Source organism: Bufo bufo, chromosome 9, assembly GCF_905171765.1.
Source record: "Bufo bufo chromosome 9, aBufBuf1.1, whole genome shotgun sequence".
NCBI classification, from domain to species: domain Eukaryota; kingdom Metazoa; phylum Chordata; class Amphibia; order Anura; family Bufonidae; genus Bufo; species Bufo bufo.
In genome coordinates, this window is record NC_053397.1 from 197626938 (window position 1) to 197650063 (window position 23126).

At 45.4% G+C, this 23126-nt stretch overlaps 1 protein-coding gene across 2 annotated transcripts in view; it reads left to right on the forward strand.

Annotated features, from left to right (window-relative positions):
- Window positions 1-19688, forward strand: part of LRP8 (LDL receptor related protein 8) — a 194754-nt gene extending 175066 nt beyond the window's left edge. For both annotated transcript variants that reach the window (XM_040408155.1, XM_040408154.1), the window contains 13 exons: window positions 773-901; window positions 4562-4681; window positions 5532-5657; window positions 6139-6310; window positions 7412-7639; window positions 7785-7903; window positions 9061-9200; window positions 9456-9597; window positions 10889-11041; window positions 14479-14724; window positions 17123-17191; window positions 17925-18103; window positions 19263-19688. In XM_040408155.1, coding sequence (XP_040264089.1) covers window positions 773-901; window positions 4562-4681; window positions 5532-5657; window positions 6139-6310; window positions 7412-7639; window positions 7785-7903; window positions 9061-9200; window positions 9456-9597; window positions 10889-11041; window positions 14479-14724; window positions 17123-17191; window positions 17925-18103; window positions 19263-19301 — 1862 coding nt within the window. In that variant the 3' untranslated portion in view covers window positions 19302-19688. The remainder of the gene's footprint in view (window positions 1-772; window positions 902-4561; window positions 4682-5531; window positions 5658-6138; window positions 6311-7411; window positions 7640-7784; window positions 7904-9060; window positions 9201-9455; window positions 9598-10888; window positions 11042-14478; window positions 14725-17122; window positions 17192-17924; window positions 18104-19262) is intronic.
- Window positions 19689-23126: the final 3438 nt, after the last annotated feature.

Here is a 23126-nt window from a genome sequence, read left to right on the forward strand (position 1 = left end):
ATGCTCGGCTGAGTGTGGCTGTATTTAAAATGGGGAGAAGGCTGCTGCCGGCTTCTCTTCCCTGAGAATATAAGGATCTGGCATATTGAAATCCAACAGCTTGATCCTTCTTTTCCCCTAACATCTGGTATTACAAGAAAGCCAGCACAGCCCCATGTATGGCCTGTGGTCGGCCGCTCCCGCTGAAATCGACTGGTTTGGCCAACGTTAAAGGGTTTATCCGGGAAATAATATTGATGACCAATGACCTCAATATCACATTGGCGGGGGTCTGAGCCTCGATCAGCTATTTTGGGAAGTTGCGGCGCTCACCAGAGCTCTGGTGATGATGGCGAACTCCCAAGCTCGGCGCCATACAATGCACAGTGGCTGTGCTTGGTATTGCAGTTCAGCCCCATTGACTTGAATTGGGTTGAGCTGCGTCTCGGTCACATGACCGATGTACGGTGACATCACATAGCCTAAAAGCTGATCGCTGGGGGTCCCAGCTCTTGGACTCCTGAGGATAGGTCATCAATATTTAATTTCCGGATAACCCCTTTAAACTCATGTGTATGGCCAGCTGAAGGGATCTGGAGGGGACAGCAGGAGCTGGCAGCAGCTTACTCCCCTGACCCCATGGTGATTGGTTGATAACCCCTGCTGAGGGTGGATTTACCGGATAGTACCCAATTTTTCCAGAACCAAAAAAGAGCTTAATAAAACTTCCATCAACTTTACAACTCATGGCGTTATACCGCTAACACCAATAATACGGATTTCGTCTTTGCAGCAGTGGAAGGGCCTTGTGATACCGAAGGAACGTTTCAGTGCAAAAGCGGGGAATGTATTGACATTCGCAAAGTGTGTGACTTTCGTCAGGACTGCCGGGACTGGTCTGATGAGCCTCTGAAGGAGTGCGGTGAGTTTCTTCCTCCCCCGGTTTCATTATTTTTATAGGAGGGTTTACGATGTTGATTGTACCGGAGCTCAGACTTGTAGATGAAGCGAGACGTTGGATCCTACAGCCGTTCTGTGCACGTGGGACCCAGACGTGGCATTTACAGACCAAGCAAAACTCATGTAATAGTAATGTGCTGATCCCCGTCCTCATTAAATTTTACCAACTCAAACAGACCTCAGGATTTCTGATCCGTGAGTCCTTCCCCAAATATCTTGTCAGTAAGCTCCAAGTGTAACTGTGACCTACATGTAATAACGGGAAATTACTGGAGTAATAAATTATAAAAAAAGAAAATGGCTGCACACCATTATACATACAAACAATAGAGCTAAGAAATGGGGGTCATTCTAAATAAAATACCTACTATAAATGAGTCCATGGAAGCTCTTGGCGCACATATTTGATCAAACGTGTGTCGGGACCATCTACCAGGTGTCAAGGTGGCTTCCGCAGATGGGTCCCTAACACTAGTATACTGCCTCTCCTTGGACTTGGTGTCGTTCTAAAGACCAGTCCACATAAACTGTGGCACCGTTCCAGGCCAGCCACCAACACTTTGATATCATGTGTGGCTATGATGCCATGGTCCAAACTCCTGGAGGCCAACGAAAATTGTGTTACACATCAGTTAGATGATATGATATTCGTTGGCCTCCAGGAGTTTGGACCATGGCATCATAGCCACACATGATATCAAAGTGTTGGTGGCTGGCCTGGAACGGTGCCACAGTTTATGTGGACTGGTCTTTAGAACGACACCCACCCCCCCCATATAAATTATGTGTAGAGCGATGAATTATCTGACTATGTAACCTGGCTGTGTGCCAGTATATATTATGTTACATTAGTAGATTATAGACTTTTAGTGTTATTATACCTCCTGATGATCCCATAAGCACTGTCTAGGGGGAAACGCGTCGAGGTAATTAGGTGTGTGACTATATTGTCAACCCTCACTATCTATATATTTCCTTTTTTGTTTTGCACTTTGTCTCTTTTGCATCCAGTTAATGGGTGTACCACCGGTACTCTAGTATCCTTACCTCATACCAGGGGTAATCCAGAATATTTCCCTTTTTTTGTTCTTTTCATAGGGACAATATAGGGATAATAGCCTAGGAACGTGGACAGGGGGCCTCCACCATCAGGAGCCTTCCCTGGGCTGAGGTGTTTAGGATAGGGACGGATCTAGGGATAATTTATTCCCATACCCCAATTGTATTATCAAAACTCTGAATGCAATGTATTAGTCACATACCCTGTATGTAATTTTTTTGTTTTTGATTGAGGATTCAAATAGGATCTTTTTTAACGTATACCATTAAAATTGTGTGTTTAGGGTTTTTTTCTGCTGGAATTTAGATAGGTCATCAATATCTGATTGGCAGGGGTCTGACACCCCCGCCGATCAGCAGTTTGAAGAGCACGGATCGTCACTACCTCTTCATTACACTGCACTTTGTCTCGTAAGTGCAGTGTAATACAAGTGCCCTCTCCATTTAACTGAATGGAGCGAGTACTTGTAATGGCACTACACCACCGCTCCACAGGAGACGAGGCGTAGTGTGAAGACCAGGAAGCGGAGCGCTCGCATGGAGGTCCACCTCCTCGTCAAACAGCTGATTGGCGGGGTGCCTGGAGTCGGACCCCCTACCAATTAGATATTGATGACCTATTGAGCAGTTGGGTCATCAATATTAGCGACTGTACAACCCCTTTATTTGTTGTGGTTTTTTATGACATAAATTGTGCATTATTTTTATATATAACGCACAATTTATGTCATGAAAACGCAACAAATAAAGTAAGTTACATGTACGCCAAAATAGAGGCAAAAAAAACAAAAACTTGTCCCGTAAAAAGAGAAGAAGAGCTCACATATGACTGTCAACAGAAAAGTAAAAAGGTTATATGCAGTGCTGCCCATAATTATTCATACCCCTGGCAAATTTTGACTTAGTTACTTTTATTTAACCAGCAAGTAATTTTTTGACGGGAAAGGACATAGGTGTCTCCCAAAAGATAATAAGACGATGTACAAGAGGCATTATTGTGGGGGAAAAAACCTTTCTCAGCTTTTATTTACATTTGAGCAAAAAATACAAGATGTTCCGCACTGTGGAAAATCTCAGAGGACGTGGTCGGAAGCCAAAAGTGACACCTGTGCTGGCCAGGAGGATTCTTAGAGAGGTGAAAAAGAATCCAAGGATCACCACCAAGGCCATCCTGGTGAATCTGGGCTCTGCTGGTGGCAATGTCTCAAGGTGGACAATCCAACGGGCACTGCACACTGCAGACCAAGGAGGACGCCACTTCTCCAGATAAGGCACACAAAAGCTCGCTTGGCCTGTGCAAAAGCTCATCTGGACAAAGAAGAAGACGTCTGGTCTTGTGTGTTATGGTCAGATGAAACAAAAATTGAATTGTTTGGTCACAATGATGTTTCCTTCTTTTGGCGTAAAAAAGGAGAAGCCTTCAACCCAAAGAACACAATCCCCACTGTCAAACATGGTGGTGGGAACCTAATGCTTTGGGGGTGTTTTTCAGCCAATGACCAGGGAACCTAATCACAGTAAACGGCACCATGAAAAAAGAGCAATACATGAGGATTCTCAATGACAACATCAGGCGTCTGCAGAGAAACTTGGCCTTGGGCACCAGTGGACGTTTCAGCATGACAATGACCCAAAACACACAGCAAAAGTGGTGAAGAAATGGTTAGCGGACAACAACATTAACGTTTTGGAGAGGCCCAGCCAGAGTCCAGACTTGAATCCAATTGAGAATCTGTGGAGGGAGCTAAAGATCAGGGTGATGGCAAGAAGACCCTCCAACCTGAAAGATTTGGAGCTCATTGCTAAAGATGAATGGGCAAAAATACCTGTGGAGACCTGCAAAAAGCTGGTCTGCAATTATAGGAAGCATTTGATTGCTCTAATAGCCAATAAAGGCTTTTCTATTGATTATTGAGAAGGGTATGAATAATTTTGGACTGGACACTTTTTGCTCAAATGTAAATAAAAGCTGAGAAATGTTTTTTTTCCCCACAATAATGCCTCTTGTACATCGTCTTATTATCTTTTGGGAGACACCTATGTCATTTCCCGTCACAAAATTACTTGCTGGTTCAATAAAAGTAACTTTAAGTCAAAATTTGCCAGGGGTATGAATAATTATGGGCAGCACTTTAGCTCTTGAAATGTGTTGGAAAAAACATTTAGAAAAATCTCTTCATTCATGGTCCATAGGGTGTTCATTTTACTCCATTGTGATTTTGTGTTGACGGGAATGTATTGTTTACTGAAGGAAAAAAGTACTGAAAAGTAAAGCTCCGTTCAGAGAGCCGTCTACATGACCCAATATGAAGAGGTATTGCCCATAGCAATAAAGAAAAATAATAATAAAAACTGGAATCTGGTCACTGCGGGCAATGTCCGATTTTTGATAAATAGTGAGTTTTGATTCAAAATAAAAACCATTATTATGGTCATTTTCTTATTTTTATTCAGCCATGATGAAAAATATAGTATTAAAGGGGTATCTTTTTTTCCGCTGGATATGCCATAAATGCCTAAGATAACCCCTTTAAGAGTATGAGACGCTTTCATCTTTTCTTAGGAGTCAACGAGTGTTTGATAAATAATGGCGGCTGTTCGCACATCTGCAAGGATCTGAAGATGGGACATGAATGTGACTGCCCCACAGGCTACAAGTTAATTGACAAAAAAACTTGTGGAGGTAAGTGATACACTGGACAAGGTCTTCACTGTGCTCCTTATCCGCCTCTTATCAATCTGTTTCCCTGTAAAGCTGGATGGAGGCATACTATGCAAGTGCTACAGGGCCCGGGTAAGGGGAGGGGGGGGACCGATGCTGAGCTCCTTTTCATGACAAGAAAACACAGTATTTTCGTGTAGCCGTCACTAGGGGAAGCTCAGTGCAAAGAGATTATGTTCTCTTTCATTCCAGTAAATGGTAACTGTATGCATTCCTATGCACTGAGCTCCCCCTAGTGGTGGCTGCAGGCAGACTGCTTTCTAATAGAAGGGAAGCAGATATATCAATGTATTTATACCAGTTGTCTGGTGTAAATAAATGGAGAAATATGTTGGTCAGAAGTAGTGCCATATTTATGAAGCACCTGTTCTACTTTTTTGGCCATATAAGTCAGATAAAGTGGATAAGGTGGAGGGTGACTTTTTCAATTACAAAATGTTTCAATTATGTTTTTGTTTTTTTCACCTAATAAGAAAAAAAAATCTTATTTGACAGAAATCTGGGGCGTTGCACTTTGCATTGCCTGGGAGTGATTGTCACCCAGATCCTGGGAAACTGGGTGCGGCAGGGGGGCCCTTACTAATTTTTGCTATGGGGCCCTATGAGATCTGTGTACAGATGTCAGGGGGGAAAAGAAGGATTGCACGTTGTAATTCAGCATGGCCGATCCTTTTGTTCTGAGGGGAGATAAGCCGCCACCTGAGCAACAGCGACTTACTCCCCTCTCCCCGCTAAGAACTAATGCGCCCCTGGCTGAGCCGAGCGCATTCGTTGCACATTCCCATATATCGCCTTGTATATTTGATTTCAGATATTGACGAGTGTGAGAACCCTGATGCGTGCAGCCAGATTTGTGTCAATTATAAAGGAGACTATAAATGTGAATGTTATGAAGGATTTCAGATGGACAGTGTGTCTAAGACGTGCAAGGCAGCAGGTGAGTGACAAGCGCGTCAGCGAGGGATGAGCAAGAACAAGAAGCGGCTTTAGATCAATTTAATTATTCACAAGTTTACAAGGTGTGATGGTGTAAAGACAAGGTCTAGGAGCCTGGAGGGAATAGCCTAAAGGCAGCGAGTAAGGCGTTGTTCTAACCAGTGTAATATGTCAGCTCCTAGATTAGGAGATTAGGCACATTGGGGGAGGGAGGGGGTAAAAGATGTTGTTGTTTTTTTTTGTTTGTTTGTTTTTTTTTTAAACAGGATCATTAAGGGTCTAAGAATGCAAATTGGGTATTGGGGTTCATGCTTCAGTCATTTTATTCCCGAAAAAAATTGCTTCTCACATAATGTGGTTTACAAAATAATTTATATAAAACATAAAATATATATATTTTATTTTAAGTATAAATATATAGAATGCAGATAACTGTTGAAACAACATGTAAGAAGTAGCGCGCCACTTCCTGTCTCCTCCAGGACAGAGTCCATATCTGATCTTTACCAACCGGCATGAGCTCCGCCAAATCGATCTAGTCCGCAGAGATTACTCGCGTCTCGCCTCGCAGTTAAAAAATGTTGTATCCCTGGATGTAGAAGTGATAAACAAAAAGATTTACTGGTGTGACCTCTTCCATCGCAAGATTTACAGGTAAATTTCGTCTGGACCGGCCGACTATCTGACGTGTATGGTGGTGTGCCTGGGCATGTTGAATTTAGATAACCGAACCTTTTTGTTCTCAAGTGACATAAGTCACTGCTTATTCCCCTCTTCTTATTGAGAACACGTGCCCTCTTGGCCGAGTCAAGTTGGGTCTCTGGAAGAGTCAGTATTGAGGTTGTACGGGCACCTTTGATGTATATGTGTATTGTATAAAGTGTAAAATCAGGGCTACACTTATCATAGGATGAATATGGAGATATGAATGGACAGAGCCAGAAAAACTCAGCACCCCGAAACAGCTGTCTGCAGATGAGATGCTGGCTTACTTAATATCCAAGTCTTGTCTCAAGGCCTTTTTAAAGGGTTGAACATTGACTTGTAGGAGGCTGCCTTACATCTGGTGGCATTAGAGGCAGAGCTTGTTACATCCCTTTCTTCCCAGAATTCCAGAGGACCATGTATGGCCTATAAGTCTCCTCACACTGACTAAGGCGCTCTCTCCCCAAGAGAGTACCCCTCCCCCCCCCCCCCCCCCCCCCCCCCCCAAAGCATTACAGACGGACACACATTTCTTCTTTATAAACAAAACAGAACACAATATCTTATAATCCCTAAACTTTAAAGGTTCTATCATCTCTAAAATGAACAAGACTGATCCGGCACTAAAACCATTGTAAGTCAATGGGCGCCGGATCAGTTTGTTTTCGTGTCTGAAAAACGGATCAGGCACCATTGACTTACATTGTGTTTCAGGCGGGATCCATCTTGATCAGTATCTCATGACGCACACACAAATTCTGCTTGCACGGGAATGTAACGAAACGGAATGCATTCTGGTGCACTCCGTTCCGGCTCGTTCAGTTTTGTCCCCATTGACAATGAATGGGGACAAAACTGAAGCGTTTTCCTCCGGTTTTGACGGATCTCAAAACCAGAAAGGAAAACGCAGATATGAAAGTAGCCTGAAAGATGTCCTTTCTTCGCACGATCAAAGCAATAAACCACTGCCAGCATGGCCTCCCATTAAATCCACACCAAAATTCCCTAACCCTGATTTTCCAGTTCACTTTTTTTTTTCTTTTTTTGCAGTGCCCCTCTGGATCGTGCCTCAGACCCTGCAGAACATGTTGTGTTGGTCAACAGCCATCTCCACTCCCCGGAGGGTCTGGCTGTAGACTGGATCCACAAGAACATTTACTGGACAGATTCTGGAAATAAGACGATTTCTGTCGCAACCTCCGATGGCTGCAAACGGAAAACACTCTTTAACCAGAGCCTGGGGGACCCAAGGGCCATTGCGGTTGATCCTACAACAGGGTGAGTCCTAGTACGAAGATGACTGGAGATTCCTAATGCTAGAAGATTGATTCACATGGGGGCTGTATAGCCCATATTAAGGAGGTTATACTATATTATGTTTTTACAGTAACCATTGATTGCGAATATGTGTGCTTGCTTTAAGGTTCATGTTCTGGTCGGACTGGGGAGACCCCGCTAAGATAGAGAAGGCTGGCCTGAACGGGGGTGACCGACAGGTTCTGGTTTCCGATGAAATTGAGTGGCCCAATGGGATCACATTAGGTTGGTGACAATTCTAATTATTAATAATAAATAAATAAATAATTGATAATTCCAAACATGTCAGAATCTGCCACCTTCAATCTGATGCATTAAAACAGTCTATAGCCTGCACTTTATAGGCACACGATACAGCGCCATCTGGCCCCAGTGCACACAAAGAGGAGTTGTCCTCTCCTGCCATGTCTGTCAGTGAATACTTGCAAAACCTAACAATTCTGGAGCATATTTTCTTTTGTATTATGCTGTCCTTCAGTTATTCCTCCTAAGAACGTGTGAATAAAATGTCAACTGTTACCATTCCTCTTGCCAATGATTGAGGTCTATAGACAGTCTGACACTAGCGGCACTGATTGGACAATCTCCGACTGTGTAAGGACAAACCCTTTTGAAAAGGGGAACGGTAACACCCAACTGTCAGTGCATCGAAACATTTCCAGGAGGAAAAACAGAGGATTGGTGCGGCACAGAATTCTAAGAAAAGATGCTGCAGAATCGTTATTTCCTGGGGAATACAGGTATTTACAAAAACAAACCCGAAAGGAGAGCTGACAGTTTTTTTTTGTTTTTTTTTTATAGAGGGGATGGCCCATCTCATACATTGGGGCATATCAGATACCTCTGGGACCCACAGCTATCTCTAGAACGGAACCCGCAAAGTGAAGGAGAGCGCCACCCTCCATTCATTTCCATGCTCGTCTATTTTCAGACGTCCCAAAGAAATTAATGGGAAGCGCAACGCCCGAGCTCAGCCACCGCTCCATTCACTCCCATGGGGCTGACAGAAATAGCTGAGCCGGCAGTCGGTTATTTCTGACGTTCCCATAGAAATGAATGGAGGGCATCAGCGCATACGTGATCCTCTCTCTTTTACTTCGGTGGACTTTGGACCTGCACCTATCAGACATTGGTGGTATGTCTTCGTGATATGCCACCAATGTTAGAGAGGGGTCAGCCCCTTTAAGTGCCATTTTACAGTTCTATTACATTTTAAGTGGCAACGTGTGTATTCGGTCAAATGTCTTTATTTTGGAAAGGGGTAGGTAGCATGCAATCTGTTTTCCTTAACATGACGCCAAGAAAACATGCCTCTTGCATGGCAGCGATGAAGTTCCATGTCTCTGTGTACCATCACTGATTCCTCCATCTTATTACCCCAGATGTGCTGACCCATCGTTTGTATTGGGTGGACTCGAAGCTCCATACCCTCTCCAGCGTGGACTTCAATGGGTCAAACAGAAAGCTGCTCATCTTCTCCGAGGAAAAGCTCAGTCACCCCTTTGGTCTGGCAGTCTTTGAGGTAAAAGCCCTATACTGTAATATTATAGTCCGTGGGACAGGTGGTAAACGTATCTTCATTGAAGACCCCTCATGCATGATCAGTGCTGCTCCATCCCAACTCCTCCTCACCATGGTCTTGTACTTGGGGGACTCAGTGCCCCCATTCTATACAGGACCCTGACCGACCAAACACTTATTGTGAAACCTATGGCTAGATGATGTGTTTTGTGGGATAATCTGCAGATTCCATTTCACCTCTGACAATCTTCTCCAGGATAAGGTGTTTTGGACAGATCTGGAAAATGAAGCCATCTTCAGCGCCAACAGATTGACAGGAAAAGACATTTCTGTCCTGGCTGAGAATCTCAACAATCCTCATGATATAGTTGTTGTTCATCAGCTAAAGCAACCAAAAGGTACGAGTGCCATCTTGTTCTGCAAAGTGTTGGCATGTGTGTGCGATGAAGAGAGAATAGGATTTTGATATACCACATGCAATTACTATACAGTATGGTAGCTTTTATGCAATTGTGTATGTGAAGGCATCTGCAACCCATCGCCTGTCCGACACGCACCCAAGGTCAGCTGTACTTGGGCCCATGGGCAATAGAGTCACAGTTAGCAGTCTGCCTACTTCACCCCAGGATAGACTAGTATAGAGCAACCCATGGCCTGTCCGACACACAGGGGCATAGCTAAAGGCTCATGGGCCCAAGCCCAAGAGTACAGCTTGTGCCCCCCTTCCCTCGGTGCTTTGTGGTCAGAGAAGCACATAGCCTTTGTGCAGCCTAAGGCAAGCAAAAATTTTAACGCCTAACCTCTTCCCTCCAGCCAGAGGTGTAACTTGACCAGCATGCACTTTCTATTATTCTATTATTTACTGGTGTCTTCTTATGTGGCACAAGGGTCTTTGGGCCCCCTCAGGCTCCTGGGACCAGTAGCGACTGCTACCTCTGCACCCCCTAAAGCTACGCCCCTGGCTTGTATAGGCTCTGTTCACGTCAGTGCTGGAGGCTCCATCACAGCTTGAATTCCATTTTTTCCAAGTCCTAATGCATATGTGAACTCAGCCTAACCCATACAGTCATGGGCATCTGCCAAGGTTTGTCTGATGATATCCGCCCCGATCACACCCATTTTCCTAAAAGGCTCTACCCCATTGTTAATACTCCTGTACCTAAAAATTGGTTCTGATTCTTGGTAAATACAGAAGTGTTTATGGATGTTAAAGTTGGTTTATGAGCTAAAGCCCTTCCATTCTCATTGTTCATGGGAACCCCAGTGATCAGACCTCCAGCAGAGGTTAATGACCTATTCTAGCATTATATTATCATTTATAGGGGTTGTCTGGGACATTTAAAAATCATGAAGAAGAAAGGGATGTGATAAAATCACAAAATTCCCCGCCAGCTGTTGTAGCCACCTACATGTGACTGCTGCAGGGCAGCAACAGCGACTGTCAGGAGCCTTTTGCAACTCACAGATTTGGGGTATGTCCTGTGGAGACCCCATAAATGTGTAAGATGGGAATACCCCTTTAAGCTTTGTCAAATAGAATGATGTCACCTGGCAATATGGTGACTGAGCTCTGCCTCCCTCACAGTTTTGGATAGGTCTCTCTACACCCCTTCCAATGTGTAGTTCCCGAGCTGAATTTTTCTTTATTCCTCTTGGCTCTTGTGGTGACAATGATTGAATGTTTTGCAGCTGTAAATGCCTGTAACCAAGGCCCTCTACCGAATGGTGGGTGCGAATACCTGTGCCTGGCGGCCCCTCAGATTTCTGTCCATTCTCCCAAATACACATGTGCCTGTGCAGACGGTGTGGAGTTGGGGCTGGATATGAGGAGCTGTGGGAAAGGTAAGAAGAAAAATAGCCGTGATGCAGTGCATCAGGAACATACTCTTTATGGTTGGTTATTGGCGGTGTGATAAGCTGGAAATGTAAGGTAATTGTAAAGAAATCAATATAATTAAAGCACCTCTATCTGGTCTTATCTGAGGGCTATATAGAATGGGGGGGGGGGGGGGAGATGCTGAGCTTGGAGATTTAACGTGTTTCATTATTTTATTCAGTATTTTCATGTAATTAGCTGATTATAGGTTGAGTTCTGCATAACCCACCCACACATAGAAAAAGCCTGTGAGTCCTGGTTACCCCACCCACGTGTAGAGGAAGCCTACTTATCCCAGGTACACATCGAAAAAGCTTGTTAGTCCTTCTTATCCCACCCACATGTAGAGGAAGCCTGTGAGTCCTGCTTATACCACCCACATGTAGAGGAAGCCTGTGAGTCCTGCTTATACCACCCACATGTAGAGGAAGCCTGTGAGTCCTTCTTATCCCACCCACATGTAGAGGAAGCCTGTGAGTCCTGCTTATCCCACCCACATGTAGAGGAAGCCTGTGAGTCCTTCTTATCCCACCCACATGTAGAGGAAGCCTGTGAGTCCTTCTTATCCCACCCACATGTAGAGGAAGCCTGTGAGTCCTTCTTATCTCACCCACATGTAGAGGAAGCCTGTGAGCCCTGCTTATCCCACCTACATGTAGAGGAAGCCTGTGAGTCCTTCTTATCCCACCCACATGTATAGGAAGCCTGTGAGTCCTTCTTATCCCACCCACATGTAGAGGAAGCTTGTGAGTCCTTCTTATCCCACCCACATGTAGAGGAAGCCTGTGAGTCCTTCTTATCCCACCCACATGTAGAGGAAGCCTGTGAGTCCTCCTTATCCCACCCACATGTAGAGGAAGCCTGTGAGTCCTTCTTATACCACCCACATGTAGAGGAAGCCTGTGAGTCCTCCTTATCCCACCCACATGTAGAGGAAGCCTGTGAGTCCTTCTTATACCACCCACATGTAGAGGAAGCCTGTGAGTCCTTCTTATCCCACCCACATGTAGAGGAAGCCTGTGAGTCCTGCTTATCCCACCCACATGTAGAGGAAGCCTGTGAGCCCTGCTTATCCCACCCACATGTAGAGGAAGCCTGTGAGCCCTGCTTATCCCACCCACATGTAGAGGAAGCCTGTGAGTCCTGCTTATCCCACCCACATGTAGAGGAAGCCTGTGAGCCCTGCTTATCCCACCCACATGTAGAGGAAGCCTGTGAGTCCTGCTTATCCCACCCACATGTAGAGGAAGCCTGTGAGTCCTGCTTATCCCACCCACATGTAGAGGAAGCCTGTGAGTCCTGCTTATCCCACCCACATGTAGAGGAAGCCTGTGAGTCCTTCTTATACCACCCACATGTAGAGGAAGCCTGTGAGTCCTCCTTATCCCACCCACATGTAGAGGAAGCCTGTGAGTCCTTCTTATACCACCCACATGTAGAGGAAGCCTGTGAGTCCTTCTTATCCCACCCACATGTAGAGGAAGCCTGTGAGTCCTGCTTATCCCACCCACATGTAGAGGAAGCCTGTGAGTCCTGCTTATCCCACCCACATGTAGAGGAAGCCTGTGAGTCCTGCTTATCCCACCCACATGTAGAGGAAGCCTGTGAGCCCTGCTTATCCCACCCACATGTAGAGGAAGCCTGTGAGCCCTGCTTATCCCACCCACATGTAGAGGAAGCCTGTGAGCCCTGCTTATCCCACCCACATGTAGAGGAAGCCTGTGAGTCCTGCTTATCCCACCCACATGTAGAGGAAGCCTGTGAGCCCTGCTTATCCCACCCACATGTAGAGGAAGCCTGTGAGTCCTGCTTATCCCACCCACATGTAGAGGAAGCCTGTGAGTCCTGCTTATCCCACCCACATGTAGAGGAAGCCTGTGAGTCCTGCTTATCCCACCCACATGTAGAGGAAGCCTGTGAGTCCTCCTTATCCCACCCACATGTAGAGGAAGCCTGTGAGTCCTTCTTATCCCACCCACATGTAGAGGAAGCCTGTGAGTCCTGCTTATCCCACCCACATGTAGAGGAAGCCTGTGAGTCCTGCTTATCCCACCCACATGTAGAGGAAGCCTGTGAGTCCTGCTTATCCCACCCACATGTAGAGGAAGCCTGTGAGCCCTGCTTATCCCACCCACATGTAGAGGAAGCCTGTGATCCCTGCTTATCCCACCCACATGTAGAGGAAGCCTGTGAGCCCTGCTTATCCCACCCACATGTAGAGGAAGCCTGTGAGTCCTGCTTATCCCACCCACATGTAGAGGAAGCCTGTGAGCCCTGCTTATCCCACCCACATGTAGAGGAAGCCTGTGAGCCCTGCTTATCTCACCCACATGTAGAGGAAGCCTGTGAGCCCTGCTTATCCCACCCACATGTAGAGGAAGCCTGTGAGTGTTGCTTATCCCACCCACATGTAGAGGAAGCCTGTGAGCCCTGCTTATCCCACCCACATGTAGAGGAAGCCTGTGAGTCCTTCTTATCCCATCCACATGTAGAGGAAGCCTGTGAGCCCTTCTTATCTCACCCACATGTAGAGGAAGCCTGTGAGCCCTTCTTATCTCACCCACATGTAGAGGAAGCCTGTGAGTCCTTCTTATCTCACCCACATGTAGAGGAAGCCTGTGAGCCCTTCTTATCTCACCCACATATAGAGGAAGCCTGTGAGTCCTTCTTATCCCATCCACATGTAGAGGAAGCCTGTGAGCCCTTCTTATCTCACCCACATGTAGAGGAAGCCTGTGAGCCCTTCTTATCCCACCCACATGTAGAGGAAGCCTGTGAGTCCTTCTTATCCCACCCACATGTAGAGGAAGCCTGTGAGCCCTGCTTATCCCACCCACATGTAGAGGAAGCCTGTGAGCCCTGCTTATCCCACCCACATGTAGAGGAAGCCTGTGAGCCCTGCTTATCCCACCCACATGTAGAGGAAGCCTGTGAGCCCTGCTTATCCCACCCACATGTAGAGGAAGCCTGTGAGCCCTGCTTATCCCACCCACATGTAGAGGAAGCCTGTGAGTCCTTCTTATCCCACCCACATGTAGAGAGTCCTGCCTCACCCCGCCTACAAAGAGTGATTGGCAGCTCTTCCTGCACACAAACTCATACAATAGAAGCTGTTAGTACCTGTATTTGAGCAGTGGGAGCAGGAATCACAGGATTTCTCTGTGTGCAGGACTCACAAGCTTTCTTAAGTCATATAAACAGCTATTTGCATGAAAATACTAAATCAAACAATAAATTATATATCTCCCAAACTCCGCGTCTCCATCTATCACACAATACCCTCAGATAAGAGACCTGACAAATCCCATTTTTAATTTAGAAATGGAAATATGGGATCCAAATGAATAAATATATATATATGTATATTATTTATTTTAACAATTACCTTTTATCTTTTTATTAGTTGCAGTGATTACTACTACTCAAGCAACTTTACCACCACTCCTGACTGAGTCTCCTGCTACAGAGCCTATTCCTACCACAGTTACCAAGACTACTGCAAAGCCCACCACCACCACCACCACCACCACCACGACCACTAAGATAATCTATGACTCCAGCCCTACTGACAACCTCCGAACTACCTCTAAGCCCAGCCACCGAGAAATCCACTTTACAACTACTGGGAACACCAGCGTATACCAGCACTGTAAGAGTCTCATTCTGTCTCCAATGACTGCCTTAAAATGTCTATGTTACCTAATAGAATGTACAAGGTTCAGTTGTTGGCATAGTTTCTTGCAGAGTATGTATCTGTGTGCAAGCTAAGGACTAGGACTAAGGACTATTGTGGTTCCTAATGAAGATCGGCATGGACAGCAGCGCTGTTGCTGCCATACAAACAAATGATGTACTACTGATACTAATGTATAGCTGTAACTTCAGCGAACACAAACCTACCCAGTATTAATACTGCCAGTAGAAACCGAAGAATCCTGCCCAAGGCTTTCTGCTAGTATTATTCACTGTTACTAAGTTATACGCAGATTGTACAGATGCTTGTGCTGGATAATTGCCCTGTGTAAGTTTGCATTCAATTTCCTGACAATGCTCGTTTGTTAGGTGGTCATCACTGATGCTCTACATAAAGATCTGCAACAGATCTGCCGACAACAATGAATCTGTATGGGAACAAACAATCGTAGTAGCCACCATTTATCACCATCCGGAGAATAAATGCAGCTCACACCATCGGGCAATGACTGGGAAAGAATGATCCTTTCGTGATCATTATCGCTAGTATCGGGTCATGGAAATGGATCCTAAAGCCATGCAAAGACACCTCTTTGCTTTTATAATACCTGGTCAGCAAGACCGGAATATTGATTCTATGAAGGTAAAGGAGAAGAAAGGGGAGAGCAGTGTTCATCATTTGGACCGCTATACAAACAGGGGGTAATGTGCAGGATCACAGAGGCTAGGAGCACAACATCCAAAACTCCATGTAGCATATGGGTGCCGGTGCTGCCAGGCTTCTTCTTTCATGCATGGACATGCACAGCCAGGTACAGTGATAGGAAAAAAATAGGATAAGCGGCGGCGCGTCCAGACGAGTCAGAAGCAGATTAATGTTCTTTATAAGTATCTCTTATAGGTTACGCGGCCAAACGGGGCCCCTTCTTCAGACCAAAGAGCAGTTAGCTATGAAGGTGTGAGATAAGGGGTTACCAGTCACGTTTTTAAGTCCCTTGTTGCGGATAAAATAACATGGAAAGAGTCTCCAAATGAATAATAGACGATCATAGTGTCTATGCATCACATCACATGCAAGTATGAGGAGGTCCCATTAATCCGATAAGCAGGAGGTTTTATAGAGAACTTGGATTCCGTCCCAACCGATCCAGGATCGGGCATTTAGGTGACGTGGGCTCCGTTTCGGTTTTCTTCAGCTGCAGCTGGGATCGTGGGATGTAAGGGAGTCCATCTCTAGGTGCGCAGTGGAGATATCGGAGGCTTGTTAGACATGTTGATAACACTCAAGGCCGAGGCCACACAACATTCTTTAGACTGTAACGTTTTCCTTATACACAGCACAATAGATTGTTTTGTCACGGAAATGATACGGTAAGATAAAATGGAGTTTATAGGACGAGGCGGTAGAATTATTTATCTGTTGAACACTCGGACAACACACGGACCTCAAAGCTGCTTGTAAGAGAGCGGCTGCACCGTATGTGAGGGGTGGAAGCATTTGCCTTGGGGCTCAAGTTTTAACATGGTGACCTTTTAGATAGTGATGGCCTATGACTTAAATGGGAGCAGAGCTGCAGTAGCCCCAGTGCCAGCAGTCAGACCCCCATGATATTGATGATGATGACCTATGTTTTTTGGCTGCTGACCAGATTTAAAACGGGAACATAGATAATTAGTGTTGAGCGAATTGAAGTATCCAAATTTCAGGGAAAATTTGATTCGCCGCGGAGCCAAATTTCCTTGTGCTTCATGGTAACAAATCAGAAAAAAATAAAATAAAACATACTCCCCTCACCCATTTGAGCGCAAAGAGGCTGCCGCGGCCATCTTGCTTGAACATCCCGTGCAAAATCTTGCGCACGGTGACATATGACGTCATCATGCACCGCACAAGATTTTGCACAGGATCTTCAAGCAAGATGGCCATGGCGGCCTCTTTGCGCTAAAATGGATGAGGTGAGTACAATTTCATTTATTTTAATTTTTTTTAACTGATCAACCCCTGAAAGACCTAAATATTCCTCTCAGATGACACGATCAGTGATGAACGCAGCATCTGAGGGGTTCAATGACGCGGGGCGTTCCTCATCATTGCACCCACTACTTACAAAGAAATGCGAATTCTTTTGTAAAACTTGTCAAAGCAGCCAAATTGAATTTTTGAGAACTTCGCTCATCTCTATAGGGGATCTATAATGTGTCCTCACTCAACTAAGGGAACCCATTTGATCAGACTCAAGGCCTCGCAGAATTTGACAATGCCATAGGCTCTGGTAACGGGCAGGTTGTAGCTGCTTGGTGCACGTGCACGGCTGTCAGGTTTTTCTAACCTGTATTGTTTCATCTTCTTTCAGATGGTAATGCAGCTTCTGACCTCAGGTCCACGCTGACTGCTGCAGTCATTGGAGTAGCGGTGCCAGTGGGTGAGTAAAATGGAGACTAATGGGAACAAAGTGTGTCCTGAAATGTTGGTCATGGAGGAGGCCTAAGGGAAATAGACAAGAAGGCAATTTATTTAACCCAAACATTGACATTTCAGCAGTCCCATCAGTCTGGGATATAACATTGCTCCTCACAATTACTGTAGACAAAAAGCCCAAGATGCAAGTGCATAAAATCTAACTTTGAATGAAAAATTGTATATTCCCAAAATAATTTCATTAATACATAAAATGCCTTTGATTAGGATGGAATTAACCTGATTACAACCAAGCTTTGTACATGTACAGCACTTGGTGCAGGGCTTTAATCAGGAGCTCTGTATGTGTACTGTGCAGTCTAGCAGGTCTGGTCAGTTTATTGCTGCTTCTGCCTTCTCCTCTGCCTGGTGCATAGCGCTCAGTGAGTATTATGCAGCGGACAGAGGAAGTGATTGGACCCTGCGATCGCATGATCACCACGTGTCTCGGGCATAGAGGAGCTGCCAGTTCTTAGACCCGGATCAGCTCTGCTGGGGTTGTTTTCTCCTGTAGCTGAGGCTCTTCTGGATGCCCCAGTTACATTGGTGACAGAGCAAAATGCAACAAAAAAAAAGTCTGTGTCCTCCAAATTATAAAAATGTCTGTTACCGTCTCCTCTCTCCATGCTCTTTTCACTGCCACCTTGTTCTTCTTGTCAGCCATCATTGCCAATGTGCACCCTCTTCCTCTCTCTTAGCTGTTCTTGCCCTCCTCTGCCTGTCCGGATATCTCATCTGGAGGAACTGGAAGCGGAAGAATACAAAGAGCATGAATTTTGATAATCCAGTCTACCGGAAAACGACGGAAGAGGAAGAGGAGGAGGAAGAAGAGATTCACATTGGTCGGACAACTCAGATTGGGCATGTCTATCCAGCTGTGAGTACTACAGCCGCAAAGCAGCAATAGGTTTATATGTGTCAGTACTGCTGCCTGTTTTATTAATAAGATGGTGTAAAAATGTGTGGCTGCTAGATCTATTATAGCTTTATCATGTATTGAGAAATGTATAGTACCATACAGTGTCCTAATAACAGCATTGTACAGTGCCCCAATGACAGCACCATACAGTGCTACACAGTGCCCCAATAACAGCATTGTACAGTGCCCCAATAACAGCTTTGTACAGTGCCCCAATAACAGTGCTACACAGTGCCCCAATAAAAGCACCGTACAGTGCCCCAATAACAGCTTTGTACAGTGCCCCAATAACAGTGCTACAGTGCCCCAATAAAAGCACCGTACAGTGTCCCAAAAAGGTGCAATAGTCCCCCAATAACAGCTTTGTACAGTGCCCCAATAACAGTGCTACACAGTGCCCCAATAAAAGCACCGTACAGTGCCCCAATAACAGCTTTGTACAGTGCCCCAATAACAGTGCTACACAGTGCCCCAATAAAAGCACCGTACAGTGCCCCAATAACAGTGCCCCAATAACAGCACCGTACAGTGCCCCAATAACAGCACCGTACAGTGCCCCAATAACAGCACCGTACAGTGCCCCAATAACGGCACCATAAAGTGTAAAAAAAAAAACGCGCCATAGTCCCCCAATAACAACACAGGTACAGTGCCCTAATAATAGCTCCATACAGTGGCCCAATAACAGCACTGTACAGTGTCCCAAAACCAGCACCCTACAGTGCCCCTTTAATATGCTTTGCTACTATGGTACAAAACATTAACACTTTTAATGTAACACAGCCTCGTACCTACCCCTCCTCCACCTTTCCTTCCTTATCCAAAATACACTGTCATCTTCTGGAAATAATCATTGCTACTATAAAGGTGGACAAGGTTCGATGAATCTACACAGCAGTAAAAACAAGTTCTCTGGTAGTCTTTAATCAAAGTTAGAAAACCCTATGCTGTGCCTCCTGTAAGCCGCAGGTTGCAGGAGATCTTGGAGACCCCCGGCTGCTCTCCCGGATTGATGTCATGCATCCTTTCCGGTGGAGGAGTCTCCTCGCTGGGTTGTCACTTTGTTCTACTCCCGTCACATCATGTCCTCATTTTCTATTCTTATTTTCCTTTCCAGCGTGTGGCGTTGAGCCTGGAAGATGACGGTTTGCCTTGAGGATCGATACCAGGTCTGACACTTATCTCAGTTGAGCGAGGAACATCCGAAGAACTGTCACCGGCCCCGAGTCTCTCGGCATATGACAAGTCAACCATATCATGTTATGTGCTGCCACTGCCAGGGCCTGACGAGGCAGATATGTTACAAATCCGTGAGACCTAACAGATTGCGTCTGATGCGTAAAATTCCCTGGATACCGGGAACGACAAGATTTCATAGATCACAAGCGACAGGCAGCAGAGAAATTCTTAAACCCGCTGTTATTTATTTTGGTGATGGACAACCACAAAAAAATATAATAATTCAAACATCCAAAGGATGTAAGGGGTTTCTATGTATAATCTTTTATACAGATTTTTACTTGACCCTCGGCCGAGGCATGCCCTTCTCTCCCCCCCCCCCCCCCCCCCCCCCCCCCCCCCCCCCCCCCCCCGCTCTGTATATAGCCGTCTCCTGGGACAACCTGCTGTTTTAAAATATTATATTTATAGACCTTTTTTATGTACATAACAAAACTTTGTGGTTCTCCATCAGCATATGCATTAAATTAATGATGAAAATTAGATTTTTTTTTGTAGGATATTTATTAACCTGGGCATGTGTGGGGGGGGGCGGGGGACTTTGCGATCGGCTAAGGGAGATTTGCTAAAAAGGACAGGGATGAGAGTATTTATTTTTTGTATGTTCCGGGTTTCTATGTTTGCAGTAGTAGATCTCTGATCTGTTCAGTAACTTTACATACTTGTTAATGTTCCTCTTTTTTTTAGGTTCCCTTAGGTGGGTGTTAATAAAAAATAATAAAAAATAAAAAAATCTATAATTCTGGTGGCTGGAGGAAAAATTCTAAAAATAATAATAAAAAATTAGGAATAAAACAGCTGAGAAAGAGAAGAACATTTTTGGAAGCCAAGTTTAACCCTTGAAGATCTCAAATACATAATAATATGCTAAACAGCGGTGTGTCTTTTATGGAATAGGTTGAAAAGATGTTAGTTTTATATTTGCTGGATGATGAATTGTAACACCGGCAAGTCAAGGACTCGGGTTTTTAGGGAGAGATTTTTTAAGACTGCTTTCTGCGCCAGTGTTCACATCTCCTGTGCTGCCGGAGGGCACGCCTAATTTGGTGCTTCCTTCGGCATCCCATGCGTCTAAACAGAAATCTGTTTCTGGCTTCTTTTGCAGCAGAAAAATGGCGTAAATGAAGATAAATTCTGAAAAGTGGCAAGAGCCGCATAAACCTACCCTTTGCATTGCACTTTTTTTTTTTTTAAGTCACACTTAAAAAGTTGCAAACACACGTGTGATCTCTACTGTACCTCTGTATGCCTCCATTTTTATAGTCACCCAGAAGTTATTTTTATTAATTTTTTGTCGTATGGAGGCCGTACAGCTCCGTACTGATAAGCCGTATAGTTTCCTTGCGCTGCCGTACAGGCTGTGTGCACATGGCATGGCCATGTGCGTGAGCCCATAATACCCATGCAAGGGCTGAGATTCCTGCACACGGGCAGGGGGCACAAACTTTCACACATATCCGCTCTGCCATCTGAGCTAAGGGCTGCAAAAATACATTCTGGTGCTATTAATCTCTCCCATTATAAAAAACAAACAAAATCACATTGAATAATTCTCATTGATGAACCATTTGAAGGACAGTCCGTTGCCGATGCAGCACGTACTGTATGTACACTATGGGCCTCCTGTATAAAAACGAATGACAAACAGCGAGGGGGAACTCCAGGAACCAATCAGATTTAAAGGGGTATGCCCATCTCAGACATAGGGGGCATGTCGCTAGGATATGCCACCAATGTCTGATAGGTGGGGGCACCTAAACTTAGAATAGAGCCCGCAATGTGTTGGAAGACGCACGGCTGCCATTTATTTATTCCTATGGGAGCGCCCGAAATAGCTGAGCGCTGGCTCAGCTATTTCCATCAGCCCCATTGAAGAGAATAGAGTGGTGGGCGCTCCTGCGCGGTGCGCCTTACCATTCATTTCAATAGTAATAGTATTTTCGGAGCTCCCGTAGGAATGAATGGAGGGCGGCCGGGCATACGCAGTGCACCCTCCAGCACTTTGCGCGCTCCGTTCTAAGTATAGGTGCGGGTCCCAGAGGTGGGACCCCTACCTATCAGACATTGGGGGCATATCCTAGCGATATATCCCCAACGTCAAAGAAAAGCAAAGTGGAACCTGATTGGTCGCTAAAGGGACTTTTGTGACTGCACAGCTTTTCATGAGAGATTTATCATCTTTGCTCGTAAATTGTAGGTAGGAGCGAATCCATTTCAGTCGAAGAGTACAATCACTTTATATGGACTGCAGCGCCGGGTGCTAATCGAATGTACAGTTTACTATTCTACCTGCATGGGGCTCAATTGTAATATACTAGTCTTTTAACAATTTGCCTAAATGTATATTTCATTCAACTCCTTAAATACATGTGTGGAGTCATTTGAAATAAATGTGAAGCTCTTGACACTAGAAAGGGCTGCTCCGTGGGCATTTCACTTGTGTTCTATCGATGAGCGCCCCCTACAGCTTGTATGACCTCAGGCATCCTCTTTGACTTTAAGGGAGAACACTTTTGGACATTCCAGCTATTTCAAATGTTTGCTTTACTTTCGGTTTCCATCATTCAGATGCAGAGCTAAATTCCGAATTCTGCTGGTTTTCCTGTTACCAGAGAGCAGTGCATGACAGTAAGGCCTCGTGTCCGTAGTAGATGCGGAGGCATACGGAGTCCCTGTGCCTTCGTGATATGACATCCAATGGAACATGGCACTTCTCTTTCCTCACAAATTCATACGAAATACAATAGAGCCCCACAGACTTGGGCCTCATGCACACGTATACAGGCCCCCGACGTTTTTGCACCGCATCACGGATGTGGACTTGAATGGGTCCGCAATCTAGAAGGTCCAGTGCAGAACTGAGGCACGGAAGCACTACGGAGGGGGTAGCTCATGGGGGGGGGCTGCTTTCTCCCAGAAAGAACCCCCCCCATGACCTCTGACTATATGTGGCACCAGGAGGCTGTGCCATTAGAAATACCTGCTCTTTTCCTCACACTCGGTGACCTCCCTATCAAACCAAGGGCATAGATAGATAGCATTAGGTCACCTTAGTAAAATGTTGTTTTTTTTCTGCTTCCCGATCCGAGTCTGTGATAATAAAATATGAGCCTTTTATAATACGCAAATGAGCTGTTTGGTGTAACGAGGGCGTCACCCTTGCACCATAACGCCACTCCTTTCAGCATCTAGCCCCACCCGCCCTTCTTTGATTGGCAGGGCCAGGCACCGTCCTCTCACTCATGACACATATCTTGGCATATTGGTGCATGCGCAGTGTAGCCCTGGTTCTTGTCAGAGCTGAAATCGCCTGTGCTGCGCATGCACAGTAACGTCGATCTCCACACAGAAGAGACGGATCTCGGCATCCTGTCATTGGCGCATGTTCAGTACAGACAGATTTTTTTTTCCTAGCGAGAATTCGTGCTGTTTTGCGTATGCGCCGATATGCAAAGCTACAGCACATAAGCAAGAACAAAGAACCAGGTGAGAATACATCACCACTGCTTGGCCCTGGCAAGCAAAGCAGCGGCCGTGTGCTGAAATAAGTGAAGGAGTGGTGTTATGGTGCGACAAGAGCAACAATGACGCCCTTGTTGCACCATATGGCTCATTTGCATATTATGAAATAGCTCGTATCTCTAGAAATAGGTGACCTAATGCTATCTATCTATGCCTTGGTGCATGTACGGTAATGTGCATGAGGGTTTAAACTGGCCATACACATAATTCCCATGGGTAT